General features: G+C 40.3%; 1 protein-coding gene across 3 annotated transcripts; it reads left to right on the top strand.

Annotated features, from left to right (window-relative positions):
- The first annotated feature begins 3253 nt into the window (after window positions 1–3253).
- On the top strand, window positions 3254–16669 carry LOC131226192 (probable protein phosphatase 2C 42). Of its 3 annotated transcripts, XM_058221947.1 has the most exons (5): window positions 3327–3558; window positions 3589–3790; window positions 4762–5129; window positions 13896–14132; window positions 15955–16669. In XM_058221947.1, the coding sequence occupies exons 1-5, from the start codon at window positions 3493–3495 to the stop codon at window positions 16165–16167; spliced, it is 1086 nt and encodes a 361-aa protein (XP_058077930.1). In that variant the 5' UTR covers window positions 3327–3492; the 3' UTR covers window positions 16168–16669. The 3 variants fall into 3 exon arrangements, with proteins under 3 accessions (XP_058077932.1, XP_058077931.1, XP_058077930.1); XM_058221949.1 differs by having other exon boundaries at window positions 3254–3790; XM_058221948.1 differs by having other exon boundaries at window positions 3324–3790; window positions 16445–16669.
- The last annotated feature ends 260 nt before the right edge of the window (window positions 16670–16929 follow it).

The following is a 16929-nucleotide window of genomic DNA, read 5'->3' as shown; positions in this document are numbered from 1 at the left end:
ATTAACAATTCAATCAACCCTTAACTCAATATAATGCTGATTATAATTGTGCACAGAAATCGAGTATAGGCCCTTGAATCCATGCCTCGTTACACATGTGCCCTAATTTGATTGAATTGATATATTAATAATAAGGTCACATCAACCTGGATGAAGGGAATCATTGGCTATTAGCTTGTTTAATAACTTCGGTCGCTGTAGAAAATTTTCTACTGTAAGTGTTTTATCCCCATTCTGTGATTGACCTGAGGCTCGTAATTGACTCATTTTTCAGCTTATATACTAAAATGATATGAAAAAAAATGAATGGGCGGTGTGGATAAAATCCTTGCATCACGTTGGCCCTCAGAGTCCCCATTTGTTCCTAACTACGGATGGGTAGGGTGGTACATAATCCGCATCCTAACATGAGCTGTTCTTAAGCAGATTGGCTGGTGTACCACACACCACTGGTTTGGTTAGTGTGTTGATGTCACCAATTTTTGTAGGTCTCATCATGAGGAATATGTTGTATCCCAACCATCCTTCCATTCGACGAGCTCGTCGTAAGGCTTGACCCAAAAATTAAGACACATCCAAAGATCAAGTGGACAGAGTGGGGGATTGAATGTCTACCATCGAAACCCTTTCGGGGTCACAAAAATTTCTGATCATTATGACATTTGTTTTTCCTCTTCACCTAGGTCCTCGCGATCTTATAAACAAATTAGATGGAAAATAAATGTTAGGGTGCGCCATGTGAATGTTTATACCGTGAGAATCATTGTCCCTACTCTTATTTATGATGTGGTCCACTTAATATTTGGGTATAAATCATTTTTAATATCATGCTATAAAAAGATCTCACAAAATAAATGAATAATGTGAATACAATAAATACATCATTTTGATGCCCACGTAACTTTGATATCCTTCGAACCGCTCGTACAACCTGTAGCTCAAGGGCTGCAGCGCTTGTCTTCGCGTGACGTGTACCCACACCAGATGGATCGCTGGTATGTGGTACGCCCAAGTTTTAAGAAGCGGATGGGCGGAAACGGATTGGCTACTTCCCTGCCACCGGCCAATGGCTGATGGTCGGTGCTCTGTGGGCTACACCATGATGTATGTGTTTCATCAATGCCGTTCATTTATTTTTTTAGATCATTTTATGGTATTACGCAAAAAGTGAGGAACATCCCAATCTAAATTATACCACATTATAGGAAACAGTGTTAAATGAACTTCAACCATTAAAAACTTTTTGGGGCCCCATAAAAGTATTGGATCAAGCTGATCTTTGTTTTTTCCCTTCATCTGAGTTTTTATGACTTAATCAACAGATTGGATGTCAAATAAACAGTACAACGGGCCTTAGTAGGATTTAAATGATTGATATCCAATCACTATTGTTTTCCTGTGGCATAGTAAACGTGAGATTTATGTTCCCTCTCATTTTTGTGATAAAGCCCTATAATGATCTTTAAAAATGGATGAACGGAATGGATGAAATAAATACATCATTGTGGGGCCCACAGATCACCGACCACCAGCCACCTGCTGTGTCATAAGGTAAAACAAAGACAAAGTCGTGGATGAAAAGTAAAAACATATATTATATTGATCTAAAACTTCTGTCACCCTAAGAAGTGTTTCAATGGTACACGTTAAAAATCGTAGTGTGGTCCACTGGATCTTTGAATCTGTCTTATTTTTTGTATCAAGCCTTAAGACGACCTCCCCAAATGTATGGACAGTTTGGATATAACACATATCTCATGATGGGACCCACATAACTTGGTCACGTCAATACACCGGCCAAGTTGCTGGCGTGTGGTACGCCTGCCAATCCTCTCTATCTTTTTCGTTAAATGTTAACGGCTCACAATTTTCGTCTTTCAGTACATACGACGGCGACCAATGATATGGATAAGATAGGGTGGTCCGGGACATATACCCAGTAGATATGCGGTCTGGATGCACTTGCCTTCCTGCCACCTGTTCGGTCTCAGGCAAACACATCCTCCCAATTCAGCGTGTGGAAAGCAACTCCTAAAACGATAGGTGGCATACTCCCTCTGTAATCAGCACTTGCGCCTACAACTCAATGATCAGGACCGTTCCTACAGTGGGTTCCAAAACGAATGCCACATTATACGGATTCGATGATTATTAGGGTCTAATCCTATCCTTAAAAATAGCAATCGGAGCACAGAACGGCCAACGGTCCACTTCGGACTCGATGTTTCTTTAAAAATTTGCGAAATGATAATTGCACACGCTCGAGTACTCACACGCGGAAGGGTCACACGTGCGAAATATCGAACGGGGTGGTCAAGAGGCCTGTAGATTTCATGCATTTAATAAAACCAGGCGAACACACCGATCAGGAAGCGGATTGGCTGGTGTACCATATATCAGCTATATAGCTGCTGTGGGTACGTGTCGTGCGAAGACGAGCGCTGATAGCTCCGAGTTGTACGAACAGTTCAAATGAGATCAAAGTTACGTGGGACCCTCAATGTTGTATTTATCATATCCACACCGTTTATTTATTTTTCTAGATCATTTTAGGGAATGAAATAAAAATAAATCATATCCAAATCTCATTTGGATCACACCACAAATAGATGTGGGGATAGTGATTTTTACCCTAAGCCCAACCGTAGCGTTTATTTTCCATCAAATCTGCTCATAAGGTTACAAAGACCTGAATGAAGAGGAAGAGCGAATATCATATTGGTCCAAAATTTCTGTGACCCCGAGAGGGTTTCAATGGTAGAAATTCAATCCCCTACTACCTTTTGCAGTATGGTCCACTTGATATGTAGATCTGTCTTATTTTTCTATTCAAGACTTAAGACGGGATCGTCGAATAGATGGGCGGTTTGGATATAACACATGCCCCGTAACGAGACTCACAAAACTTGCAGACGTCAGTACATCAGCTATATCGCTGGTGTGTGGTACACCAGCCAATTCGCTTCCGATCAGATGAGGCACGCATGTACATAGAATTTAAATCCTTTCTCAAACTTTCTTAACCGTTGATTTGTTTTATTTAGGAATGGCCCACTTTATGATCGAAAAAGATATAGCATCCACATCGTTGGGATCAGCTCAGTAGCTTATCTGGTATTTTTCACACGTGCCTCTTGTTTACATGTGTGAGCGTGGGTCCCGCGTATCGGAGTTTCCGTCATCCGGCGGACTACGAAACTAGTCCTCTTCCACGAAAATTCTGTCGTTTGGTAGACATCGAAAGCTCCACCCAACTCTCTCTCTCTCGAAAGAGAGAGAAAGAACGAAAGTCACACCACCACCCCCTTCTGTCCCTTCTCCACCCAACACCTTAGCCTGCGCGACCCGACCCTTCCCTGGCTTAACCTACGCACACCCCCCAAAAAACCCCTTTTCATTTCGGAGAGTACAAGGCATTTCGTCCCTCACCGAGGAATTCCTAGGGTTAGGGTTAGGGTTAGGATTAGGGTTAGGGTTCCTGAGAGATGTGGGATGCTCGGAGCTTTGATGAAATTCATCTCCCTCTGCTTGAAGCCCTTCTCTGGGAATGCTTCTGCCGCTGCTGCTGATGGAGGGAGAGAGAGAAAGGACGGTTTGCTTTGGTTCCGGGACATTGGCCGCTCTGCCTGCGGCGATTTCTCCATGGCCGTCATCCAGGCCAATCAGGTGCTTGAAGACCAAAGCCAGATCGAATCTGGACCGTTTGGGACGTTCATTGGCGTCTATGATGGGCATGGCGGGCCCGAGGCAGCTCGGTATGTCTGCGACCGCCTGTTCCGGAATTTCCATGGTGAGCGATTGGACTTCTAATTCTCTCTGTTGCTTGATCCTTGCGATTTTTAAGTTTCAGTGGAAATTAGATTGAATTTGATCTTGAAACGTGTAACCCTCAGAAATTGCTTTTCGTAATTGCTATTTCTGATTTTAGTGTTTTTAGCAGTAATAGAGGATTTTGAGCTTTGTTTTGTTAGTGAATAATTTCTGGTTTAGTTTAGTTTTTAACTGAATTCAAGCTGGGTATTGTAAATTCATTGGCAATTGCAAATTGCTTATTCAACACATGGTGCCATTGGCCATTTATGTGGTTGTCCCCATCTTTAATTGGCCATCATAGAAAATCTCACTGATTGGGCGATCTTAGACCTGGGTATTGGTTGTGTAAAAGAGCGATTGCAACAGCCAGTATCAATGAGAAAAATGTTTGGATGAGTAGGATTTTTTAATCTGTGGAGATTTTCAGACAGGCCCATGTATCTTAGGATACCCAATAAATGGTCTTGATATCAGGATTACTATCACATGTGTGTCCTGTGTAGTGCAACACTGGGGAATCAGGGTCTTACTGTCGTTCTATGCACAAGTTAGGGAGCTACTTTCACTAATTTTCCCGGTAAAATTCATATATGCCTCTGTGGTTTTTAACTCAGAAACTTTTTTTCTTCCTTCCTTTTTTCTTTTTCTTTTGTTTCACTTATTGGAATGGAACTTTAGTCACGAATGCCATTCTTCATAGAAGCCGAGAAATGGTTGATTCTAAGTCTCACATCCATGCTTAGTGTGGATATCGGGACCATTCAATTCTTTTATGCCAATTTTACCTTTTTTGCGTACCCATTATTTGGTTATGGTCATGTTTCTTCACTTGTCTTTTTCTTGTTTCCGACTGCTGTACCCTAGTGGCATTGTGTTTTGGGCTTGTTTCTTCGAGTCCAAGAAGAATTGCAATCTATTTTCAGAGTTCTCATACATTGCTTTCTCCAGAGATTTCATCTGAGGCACAGAATGTAACATCTGAAACCATTCGGAGAGCCTTTCAAGAAACTGAGGAAGGGTTTACTGCCCTCGTTTCTGAGCTGTGGACAACTCGACCACAAATGGCAACTGTTGGATCGTGCTGTCTTGTTGGGGTTGTCTGTCAGCAAACCCTATATGTTGCCAATGTGGGAGATTCTCGTGTCGTGTTGGGAAAAAAAGTTGGAAACACGGGAGGAGTTGCTGCCATACAACTATCTACTGAACACAACGCTAACTTGGAGGCCGTGAGGCATGAGCTTCAGGAATTACATCCAAACGACCCTCAAATTGTTGTTCTTAAACATGGTGTTTGGAGAGTAAAAGGCATCATTCAGGTTAACGTCAGGCCATTTTATATTTTCTTTTTCATTGATTCAACCATGCGTTTCCTGCTGCATTTCCTAGTATATGACCTACTTTAGCCCTGCTATTTCTGACTCAATTGCTTATATCAAATTCATATTGATTCTGTTGACAGTGCAAAAAACAATGCATCCATCTGCAACATAAGTGTAGCAATTGACTGCTAGAAGAGATGGTTAACGCAAAACTTCCTTTAGTGTACTTCTTTTCTGATGCCTTGTCATAACCTAATGAGAATGCACTTCATGCATTGGTAGGCTTGTTCAAGTGTATTTTTCACCTGATTTCAGCATGCACTTTATAAACAGTGTAACTGGGTGTGTTAACATATTCTTCTTGGCATGTTGTAATTGTATCCATTCTACTAGAGTTATTCAATCATAAGATACTCGTCCATTATGCAATAAGTTTATATCATTTCTCGTTTTGATAATTGAATGAAAATATTAATCGTTTCTCATTTGGATAATTGAATGAGATTTTGTACATTTTGGGTGGAATCTCGTTTGAAATGCAACATGGCGTTAGATGGAGCAATTGATACGCACGATTTGGTCATGCAATTGGTTGCTCAAATAAACCTCCCTCACTCCATTAGATCCATTTGGCTCTTCGTTTTCAGAATTGAAAAAAGTCATGGTAGAATGGCCTTGAAGTCAACATCAAGGGTTCTTGAACTGTATAGGCTGTCCAAAATCCACTCTCTTGAGGACCTACTTGTGATGGGCCACCCATTGCTGTTGGCATTTCTAGGGGCACATCTATGGCCTCCCGTATCATCAGCACACCAGCAAATCCATTGTTTTGGAGCCAGTAGTGCCCTATGACTGCTGAAGGACCAGGCAGCCATAGTTTGGTAGCAAACTGCAAACCACAAAATGCATTGTGGTAGGAACGCCTTCTTCAAAAGTGTCATGATTACACCTTTTGCAGTAGATGTTTGTGCCGCATTATTTTTTAATGTATTGCTTTTCCAAACTAATCCTAAATTCCTCCGTGATGACAATTTTTCTAGTCAAATATAAAGAGTAAGTGACACCTTTGTTAGATAACATATGAACATGTGACACAACACAACTAACCACTTGCTCTAAAAGCTCAGACAAGTAACAAATCAATCCCTTTATCTTCTCGAGATAGCTTAGGCCCCACTTCCCATGGGCTAGGTCCTTAGTCAAACATCATATGGGTCTTGCATCACACGAGTCACCCACCCCACTTGTCCTTGGCCAAACATCACATGGGTCTTTCCTCACACGAGTCACTCGCTCAGTGTGAAAATGCCTCTGCATTAATCAGCCCCGGTGAGGAGTCTCAAACACGAGACCTCCCGCTCTGATACCGCTTGATGCAGGACAACTAATCACTTCCTTTAAAAGCTTGAATTAATAGAGCATGACGAATCAATCCCTTTATCTCATAGCCCAAGCCCCACTTCAACCGAATGCCCCTTGTGTGCCCCACATCAGATGGGTCTCGCCTCACATGAGTCACCTGCCTCACATAGGCTGCCCACCCCGAGTATGATGCCACATCCCACATCCCACAGCCCACCCCACTCGAGCTTAGTGTGAAAATGCCCCTGCATTAACATGCCTAATAACAACTGAAAAAGGCTGCTTATCTTTAATGTTAATGATGATGTATGTTTCCGTGGGGCCAAACATCTTCCTAAAACTCAAGCATCTTCCACATTCGTCAGTCCACCTCCACTAAGCACTAGTGGAGGGCTGTCAACAAATTAGGAAAAAAGTCAACCCTCAACTCTAACCATTGTCAACTCCAAAGAGTGGCAATCATCTCAACCTAATGTCCAGAAAAATACTTCCTAATTGAGTCTTTGTCATCTCACACCATTCTACTAAGGACACCGGTGGGGCTTAAATTGCAGAGATAAGGGGGATTCCTAGTCATAGGGATGAGAGCCATATATGAGCCATTAAAAGTGTCAAATGTGCTACCATTCCATGGTATTGGCTATCGTTAGATCCGTAGAGAGCCAGTAGTGTTGCTGACTCCCTTGCTACAAAAGAGGTCCTTAGATCTTCTCTTTGAACAGGGGACTCTTGATCCAATTGCCTTGATGGTATCTTTGTTTCTTTCCACTCAGTGGGCTTTCTAATATACATTATATATATGTATATGTTATATTGTTACTGATAAAAAAAAAGCTTGCACAAGCCACACTTCTTTTTATTTTTCTTTATTCTTTTTTGGTTAAGCCCCATAAAATTGGTTTTTTCTGTTTTGTTTTGTTTTGTTTTGTTTTTGCATCTCTAAAAATCTGTTTAGAAGAAAGAAGAACCAGGAAACCCTGTGGTCTTATTTCAACGAAGAATAAAGAAAATGTGCCTCATTACCTCCTCAGAGAGGAGCGCTCCAAATGAGGATTCCGACTCCATGGTGAGGCAGGGAAAACCACCTATTGTTTTCAATCATGGCTGTTTCCCCACTGGGTTGTTCAAACTTTCTAAAGTAGCAGCAACCTGCTTGCATTTAAATCTGAACATTGCAAGTTCATCAATCGTCGGTTGCAGCCTTCATTTCCCAATCCTTACAGATTCTACTGGTCACCATATAAAAGAAGGTTGAGAAAGAACCATAGTCAGCAGCGTGAAGAGCCAGTCAAGAGCGATTGGGATGATTACATATTTTCAACTGGACAAGGGAAGTCTGATTCCTTTAGTTTTCTAAATGTTGAATCTATGATTTTTATATATATATATATATATATATATATATATATATATATATATATATATATATATATATGTTCACTTTGGATCATTTTACTTTTTAACTTTCCATTCTTCTCTTGCATATATCTTTGAACATTCTTTATATGTGGATTCTACTTTTATCTATAATTGTTGTATGCACCCATTCCCAACACAATTTCTTTGGAGTTAGTGATACCAATCTAGGGGAAGCCGGATATAGGATAGATTTCTAGACATGGTTATTAAATATCCGAATTCGAGTAAACCGTGGCAGTATTGGTGGAGGAAGACATTAGTCATACTGTGGATCACTCTCTGAAACCATACTAACTCTCTGAAACCATACTAGGTTGGAATGAGGAGGGGCAAGTTGTACTAGGTTAAGTCTCTGGTGTGTCACACTTCAAAATTGCTATTAAAATCATGTTCTGGAGAGCGTGCATTTTCTTTTTGTGCAAATTTAGAATTGAATGGCTTGTGAACATATGCAGATGTCATAGGTCTGATTGATGAGATGAGGGGCTAAACACAAAGCTAGAATTATGGTGGGGTGCTTTAGAATATATAGGTTTTAAAACCAGTTGCACTAAACAAAACATACTGAATGCAATTTAGTAATAATAGGAGTGGAAACGGGGAATTAGTTAAAATTGCTGACTAGGAAGTATAATTATTATTATTATTATTATTATTTTTGATATTTTAGATATCTTGGGTCGTTAATTCATGAAAGCAGAGAAATTGAGAAGGATGTTGTTTATAGAATTAGAGCTGGGTGGATGAGGTGGAGATATGTTAAATATGCCGTTGGAGTTTTATCTAATTGCCCATGGTTTTAAATATTGGCTATGATACGATCGTATCGGCTACCCCTGATGCACAATGCAAGGGCAAACCAGTCCCTTATGGAAAAAATGACTATATTGTCCAATACAAGTTGATATGCCCTTTATCGGTGCCGGTATAGGGCTGTTATGGCCAATATAGACTTGTATGGCTATGAACTATGAAGGCCCCATTTTGAAATTTTAATATTCAAAATTCTCTCATTTTTCCATTTCTCTATCCATTTCAACCATGAAGGAAGCTTAGAAACTAATTTTAGGCTAGACCTAGGCCCATGCTAAGAATCAAAACAACACATGATTTGAGTGGGATTTCATAAACCGAAGTGGAATGGACCATGCTGGGAAATTTCGGAAGGAGTAAACCATTAATTTTTTCCCGCTCGTTTTATCTTCTTTTTGTTGTATTCATATGTGATGGGCTGTGATACACCAAGTCATGCTTGATTTGTGTTCGATTAGGACCTATTTAGTTGTCTTTCAACAAGTCAAGCTAACAGGCAACATTCTTATCAAAGAATGTTGTAATACACCATTAAATATACATGCACACACACCAAAAAGAAAAGAAAAAGGATAGATTATGATGTTTTAAAATATCCCTATTCTTCCAATATTTTTCAAGATTTTTGTGGCCAGCTTTATCCAATATGGGCTTGATACTCCTTGTATTGTATCATTTTAGGCCCGGTTGCCTATACAATCTAATTGAAGGGGAAATTTTGTAGGATGGCTATAAGAGCATCCGTGCTTTATGTGACATAATGTTGGGCAGTCAAGGAACAATATGTTCATAGGATGAGCGCAGCTAAAACGGGGATGTTGAGATGGATGAACGGCAAGATGAGAAAGGGTACACTTATAATTGAATGCATTTGAACTTGGGAGTAGCACAAGAGGTTTGCTAGCCAAACTCGGCAAGGTATCAAAAAATTGCTACTCGGGAGCTATAGGCAACATGTGTCCGGGTGGGACTCGCAGGTCAAAGTAAATTCACATTGATCCACATGAACACAATTGGCCAATGTAACTGTATGAGTTAATGTTTGCCTGTAGAATTTGACACGTTGCAGACAAGAGGGGATAAATGAGGGGGGAGAATGAAGAGAGGTACTAGAAGAGAGAAGAAGAAGAGGAAAAGGACTGAGAGCAGGAGAAGAAGAAGAAAGACAGTATGCTATATGAGTTTTATTTATTTATTATAAATTCTGTACATCCGAGCCATGGAAAGAGTGGGCCCCACAATGAAATGTCCTGTGTAAAAAATTCAGGCCAGTCAACTCATCAGATGGGTCACACTACAAAAAACAATGACGACCAACAGTCTGCTTTGATGTGCATTTTTGGCTAGCTTAATGGTTGATTGTCCTGATTTTCAGTAAGATGACCTTCGTGATTGGGCTCAACTCTTGAATAACTCAGATGTACTACATGGGTCACACATGACATGAGTGGAAAAACACGCATGCATGATGGGTCCCCACTGACGAAACACTCCCTCTATTATTTTATTATTTTTCGCCTTGTAACTTCTGATTGTTCTTGTGTGGTATTTGCGGATGTCTGAGACATTCAAACAGTGGGCCCCACCTTGCAATTGACCTGTGTAAAAAATCAGGCCATTCCATTAATCAGGTAAGCCCCAATCCTCAAAGGAAGTGAATGCTGAGTGTCTGATTTGGCATACATTTTCGGCCAATCCAATGGTCTGATTGGTGTTGATTTTTCAGATAGGTGACCTTCATGGTGGGCCCAACTTTTGAATGGTTCAGATGTCCTACACTGGTCAAATGCTTTGTTTAGCGTTTAACTATTTCTCTTATCATGCAGTCTTTTTTTTTTTTCCCCTTCCTTTTTTATGTTGTATTTTATGGACATCCAAGGCATTTAAACGGTGGGCTTCACCATTATCAAGATTACCTGTGTAAAAAATCAGGTGGTCTAACTTGACGAGCATTTTGTCTGATATAATGGCTTCATCATGCTAATTTTCAGGTGGAAGGCCTATATGATTGGACCCAACCTTTGAACAGTTTAGATGCCGCACCAGGGCCACATAGGAGTTGGGAAATACGTGTGGCTGAACTAATGTTTAAACCACCTTTGCCAAGTCATAGTCCCAAAATCAGATTGGTTAAACTGTCCTAACCATTGATTCGTGAACAATTATTTGTTTAGGCAGGACCCTTCGAATTCGATACTTTTCATTTTAACCATCCAATGAATGTATTGTCCAGCAATCCTATATTCAGATAATCACATAATCTTAATGTTTGGGTAATGTTTCTAAGTAATTCATGAGTGTTTTTATCATTCATTACACTCTGCTAGGCTATCAGAGTTGAGCAATGCTCCAGTGCTCTCAGAGCATAGTGCTTCTAGTTGCATCAGTTTAGTTGGACATCCAGTCGATCGAATCCGAATTGTCCATTAAGTCCAAAACACATTTAACGGGGTACCGAGCAAAAATGCGCTCACAAATAGATGGATTAAATGGTTGATTGGACCCCTATTTTTGCATAATGGTCTCAAGTCTCTCGACCTTTCATATTAAAGGCCATTGGTCAAATGATCAATATTTGTCAGATTGACATGATATTTGAATGCCAGCCTATGAAATATTTGCTGGACCCAAAGAGCAGTCTAGTTCAATTTATTGGACTGTCCAATTGTCCCAATGCTACGAGGTGCACTATAGCTTACAGAGTTACGGTGCTCCAAGAGCACTGGAGCATTTCTCATCAAAGTTTTTTTTTTTCCTCTGGTACTCATCAACGTTTTTCTCATTGGAATAATGCGTAGAGCCTTTGTTTTAGTGGGATCCACCATGCATGTCTTTTCCTTCTCTTGTGTGGCCATTACAGGACATCTGAGCCATTCAAAACATTGGGCCCTATCATGTAGACCTTCTGCCTCAAAAATCAGCACGATGAAGCCATCACATTAGGCAAAATGTATGTCAAATCAAAACATCAGCCATCACTTCTTTCACAAAGGGTTGTTCATCTGATGAGTGGACTAGCCTGATTTTTTACGTAGGAAATCTTGATAATGGTGGGGCCCACTGTTTGAATGGCTTGGATGTCCAAAAAATACAACATCAAAAAAGAAAGAGAGAAAAAAACTGCAGGATAAGTGACTATTAAATACTAAACAGAGAGTTTGGCCGGTGGAGAGCCATCATGCACACGTGTATTCCCACCTGTGTTTGACCAGTATAGGACATCTGCACCATTCAAGAGTTGGGCCTACCATGAAGGTCATCTGTCTGAAAAATTAGCGCTGGACAGGCCATTAGATGGGCTGGAAATGTATACTAACCATCGTGCTGGTCAAAAATGCATGTTGAAGTAGATCGTTGGCCGTCACTATTTTTCATATTGTGACCCACCCGATGAGTGGGCTGGCCTGTTTTTTTTTTTTTTTTTACATGGGGCATTTTCATAGTGGGGCCTACTCTTTCCATGGCTTGGATGTACACATACACAAAAAAAGAAGAAAACTCATAGATTGTACTCTCTTTTTTCCTGCTCTCATTCATTTTCCCATCTTCGCTTTCCTTTCCCCTCTCATTCATTTTCCCATCTTCGCTTTCCTTTCCCCTCTCATTTCTCTTCTCTCATCTGCAACGGGTCAAATCCTGCAGCCGAATGTCAATTCAAACAGTGATGTTAGTGGGCTTTGTGCATGTATAACTCGATTTGAATTTGGTTGACCTGTAGGTCTCGCCCAGATACCAAGATACGTGTCGTCCATAGCATTTGAGTAGCAACCTTTTGCTACTACGCTATGGCTAGTAAACCTTGTAGTACCAATAGGTTATGAGGGAAAGTAGACTCACATGATCTGGCCATGTTCAATGGATACCAAGAACCGCACCGGTGAGGACTGAGTAAGATAGTTTAAGTTGAAAGCTTTAAAATGGCAAGGGGTAGGCCTAAAAGGACATGGATGGAGATAGTAGGAAATTTTTCAATGACATACGGTTTAACTGAGAATTTGGTCCTTGATAGAGTGGTGTGGTGGAAAATGATTCGTGTAGCCGATCCCAATTAGTTAGTATAACTGTATAAGGCTTACATTAGACGACGATGACGATAATTTTGTTCTGTTTTCAATTCAATTTTATCTACATGTTTATGCTATTTCATGTGTTCCTTCAACTTGTTAGAACTAAGCAGTCACAAAATGCCAATTAATTGACAAAGATTTGATTGAGAGTAATCTAATAGTGATTTGGCTGCATTTAACTTTTCAAATTTTTTCTTTGCTATGGACGCATGTGTTACTGTTGGAGAGAGGTGCAAGGCATCATGTCTTGGAATACCAACATCCTGACTACACTGTCGTTTTTACTGAATGAACAAGAATCCATAGATCGTCTAAAATATATTCTCAAATGATCAATATTTGTCAGATTGACATGATATTTGAATGCCAGCCTATGAAATATTTGCTGGACCCAAAGAGCAGTCTAGTTCAATTTATTGGACCATCCAATTGTCCCAATGCTACGAGGTGCACTATAACTTACAGAGTTACAGTGCTCCAAGAGCACTGGAGCATTTCTCATCAAAGTTTTTTTTTTTCCTCTGGTGCACATCAACCTTTTTCTCATTGGAATAATGCGTAGAGCCTTTGTTTTAGTGGGATCCACCATGCATGTCTTTTCCTTCTCTTGTGTGGCCATTACAGGACATCTGAGGCATTCAAAACATTGGGCCCTATCATGTAGGCCTTCTGCCTCAAAAATCAGCACGATGAAGCCATCACATTAGGCAAAATGTATGTCAAATCAAAACATCAGCCATCACTTCTTTCAGAAACTGTTGGTCACAAAAATTGTCCATTCATATAGAAAATAAGAATCCATAGATCGTCTAATGTGGTTCACAAAATGATGGAAAACTGATGGGAACTACATTTGTCATGATGTATTGCTGCCATTCTAAAGAGATATCTTGAAGGAATAATTTTTCTTGCGCATGCTAACTTGAAGCATGAGTTATCCTCAATATTGCAGCTTGACTATCATTTGGCATAGGATTTTATCAGCTATTCTATTGTGTAGTTAATTGAGTAACTTCAGTTCAAAGAACAAATTGAATTTGTGTCCCTGGCACTTCATTGACATTGAAGTTGTTTATCAGCTCTTTTACTGTATTCAATGCAGGTTTCTAGATCCATAGGTGATGTATATATGAAACACGCCCGGTTCAACAGGGAACCGATCAATGCGAAATTCAGACTTCCAGAACCAATGAACATGCCAATCTTGACTGCCAATCCATCTATTATCTCTCTCCCTCTTCAACCAAATGATTCTTTTCTCATATTTGCCTCCGATGGTCTATGGGAGCACTTAAGCAATGAAAAAGCAGTGGAGATTGTTCACAACCATCCACAAGCAGTAAGATCTTGTCATTTGTCGTTTTACTGCATGCTGCTTTTATTCTGTACACTTGTTTTTCATGTTTGGGAATTTGTGCTCATTTAGTCTTGAAACTGCTAACTCGCTCTTTTTCAAAGATATCATCATGCAATTGTTTTCGAATCATGGTAGTGGCCCTGCATTTTGATCAGACCATCATATGCTGACTTCATCAACCTGAAGTAGTGCTTTTTGCCATGTTAACTGTCAATCAGTATCTGGTTGCTGATAGAGCTGTATTCTCCATTTTTTTAGTACCGTTCACAGTTGACGTTCCTTATGCAATGATCATCTGGTTAAGTAGTTGAAGATTAATGAAACTTATTCCTAAAGCAGTTGTAGCCTTGTAACACCTGATCATGTTATTTTACAAGTGGCTGTCATGTTTCTTCCACTAAACCTTTTAATAGTATTGGGTATCATGTAGAGCTATATGAAAAGTGTAGACATACTAGTATTCATAGTTTCTGTGAAGTAGCAGAAGTAATGCTTCTGTTGCTGCATCCATGGGGCAAATATATTCTCATATGCTTAGACACTTAAGAGGACAAGCATGGATGCCATTTAACAACATATGGGAATGACAAAAACATCAACGGAAGATCTCCCAAATGCTTCCTTGACTGGAGAAGCTGAAAATGCAAAACCTTTATCAAGCTGTCTGAGCCACATTATTGCCCAACTGTTGGCCTCGTTATGATGTTGGGATTAAGCATATTTTGAAATAGAATTTCCATGATCTTGTGGAACTACGAAAGGTTACAGGAATTCTCCTTGCTACTACCTCCTGTAATGCTGTTTGCGGTTGATGACTAGGAGGTTTTGAAGAGGGTGGGAGTTGGAAGTAATGATCTCCTCCCAAATAACAGACTATCAATCCACATGTCTATAGAATTTTTGCTTTTGACCCACGAAGTGGAACCTTCTTGGCAGCCCCACCTGCCTGTTTGGAACAACACATTGAATTCACTGCCCCTGCCAGGTCAGGCAATCAGCGGGAAGGACGACGTTGGTACGTTGCCCTCGCTGATAACCTCCACAACAAAATGTTTAGGCAGAAGCATCACGTTTCCTAAAAGATCTTAGATGTGTATGCATGATTTACTATTATGAACTTGTTAACGTTTTTCAACTAGGAGAGAGCTTAACTTGTCCCTTCGAATTCTGATTGGTTGGTTCTCAATTGATTTCTTGAATTCATATCTAACAGATTCATCCACAGCTCTTATGCAATCAGAAATGGGATGCGAGTGATCTCATATGCTGATTTTTGCAGCTTGCTTGTTGCATTATGAATGCATTGATTGTATGAGCACATCATTTGTAATAATGATGTTGACCCAAGTCACCAATGTATCTGTCTTTAAGAGGTGTTCGGACATGCATTTCTTTCGAAAGGCAAGAGTTCTATATCAGCAACTTCCCTACTGCAGGTGGAGTTTGTACATGTGGAGCCCATGGTTAACTGGTCTGCCGTCCTGGTTAGCTATTTATCCAGTCCAACGAGATGTTTTCAACTGGGTTTTTGTTTTCGAAAATTAAAAAAATTCCCTTTAGGCACTCTTCAGAGGTTGAACCAATGATATCCTCTCAAGTTTATGCTACTGGCATCCTTTTGCACTATTAATCTCTTATTTTATTGCATTTTGTCTTTACACTTCATATCCACATCATGGGTTGGACTGTTATGGACTGACCCACCCACAGAAATGGGTCAGGCTCCTGTCCTGATTTTAAAACATTGGTCTTATGCCACCCCTTGGTATGCTTTGGGCTTACAATCTTGTATTGATTCGCTCAGGGAAGTGCCAAAAGGCTCATCAAGGCTGCTCTCCAAGAAGCAGCTAGGAAACGAGAAATGCGATACTCAGATCTCAAAAGGATCGACAAGAAGGTCCGACGGCACTTCCACGACGATATTACAGTCATTGTTTTATTCCTAAATCACGACCTTATCTCCAGAGGCTCGATGCAAGGCGCTCCCATATCCATTCGAAGTGCTTTGGAACACTGACGATACACGAAACTGCCTGTTTTATTTCCCCCTGATTACTGCCAACAGCAGAAGACTGTGGATCCAATCCCCTCGAGGGATATTGCGATGATCCTCGAGGATTATTAGAGAGCAGCTTCTCGCAAGCAGTTGCTGCACTGCCCAGAGATTGATCTGTACAATGGTTACAGCAAACTTGTCAGAAGACGGTTCAAGTACAGTGCTCCTTTAATGCCCTGATAAATACTCATTTGAAACTCGTGTTATTATCTTTGTTTCTGAATTGCAATATTACCAGATTCATTCTGCATTCTGGTGAGAGGGGGCGTGGACGAGGAAAGCAAAGACTCCAAAATCGGTAAAATAGGAAGGAAATGAAGAATCTGTTCTCATGATCAAGGAGTGAAAAACCGCAGCTTATGGATCAGGTGTTGCCATGTAATCCTAAACAATCACCAGGCTGTAGTCGATTTATTGAACTAAGTTATCTTTTTAGTGGAATTGAGCAAGTGGTTTGCTGTCATGCTATGCCGAGTCATTTCTGGTTCTTTTATGTTCTTGTTTTCATTTATTTTCAAACTGCTGTTTCCTCTCTCTCTCTCTCTCTCTCTCTCCTATCGAGTTTGGAGTTCGCAAGTTAACCAATAAACTGATCATAACGAGCTCATCTTTCAAGGAATTCAATGTTGTTTTTTATTTGCTCCACAACGCTGCTTCTGATGAGTATTTCCGGTCTGTTTGATCTCCTGGATGGACCTGCGTTGCTTGCTTCACATCCACTTG

This window comes from Magnolia sinica, chromosome 14 (genome assembly GCF_029962835.1).
Source record: "Magnolia sinica isolate HGM2019 chromosome 14, MsV1, whole genome shotgun sequence".
In the NCBI taxonomy this organism is placed as follows: domain Eukaryota; kingdom Viridiplantae; phylum Streptophyta; class Magnoliopsida; order Magnoliales; family Magnoliaceae; genus Magnolia; species Magnolia sinica.
Note: the sequence above shows the minus strand (reverse complement) of the source record. Positions and strands in the feature narration are given on the sequence as shown.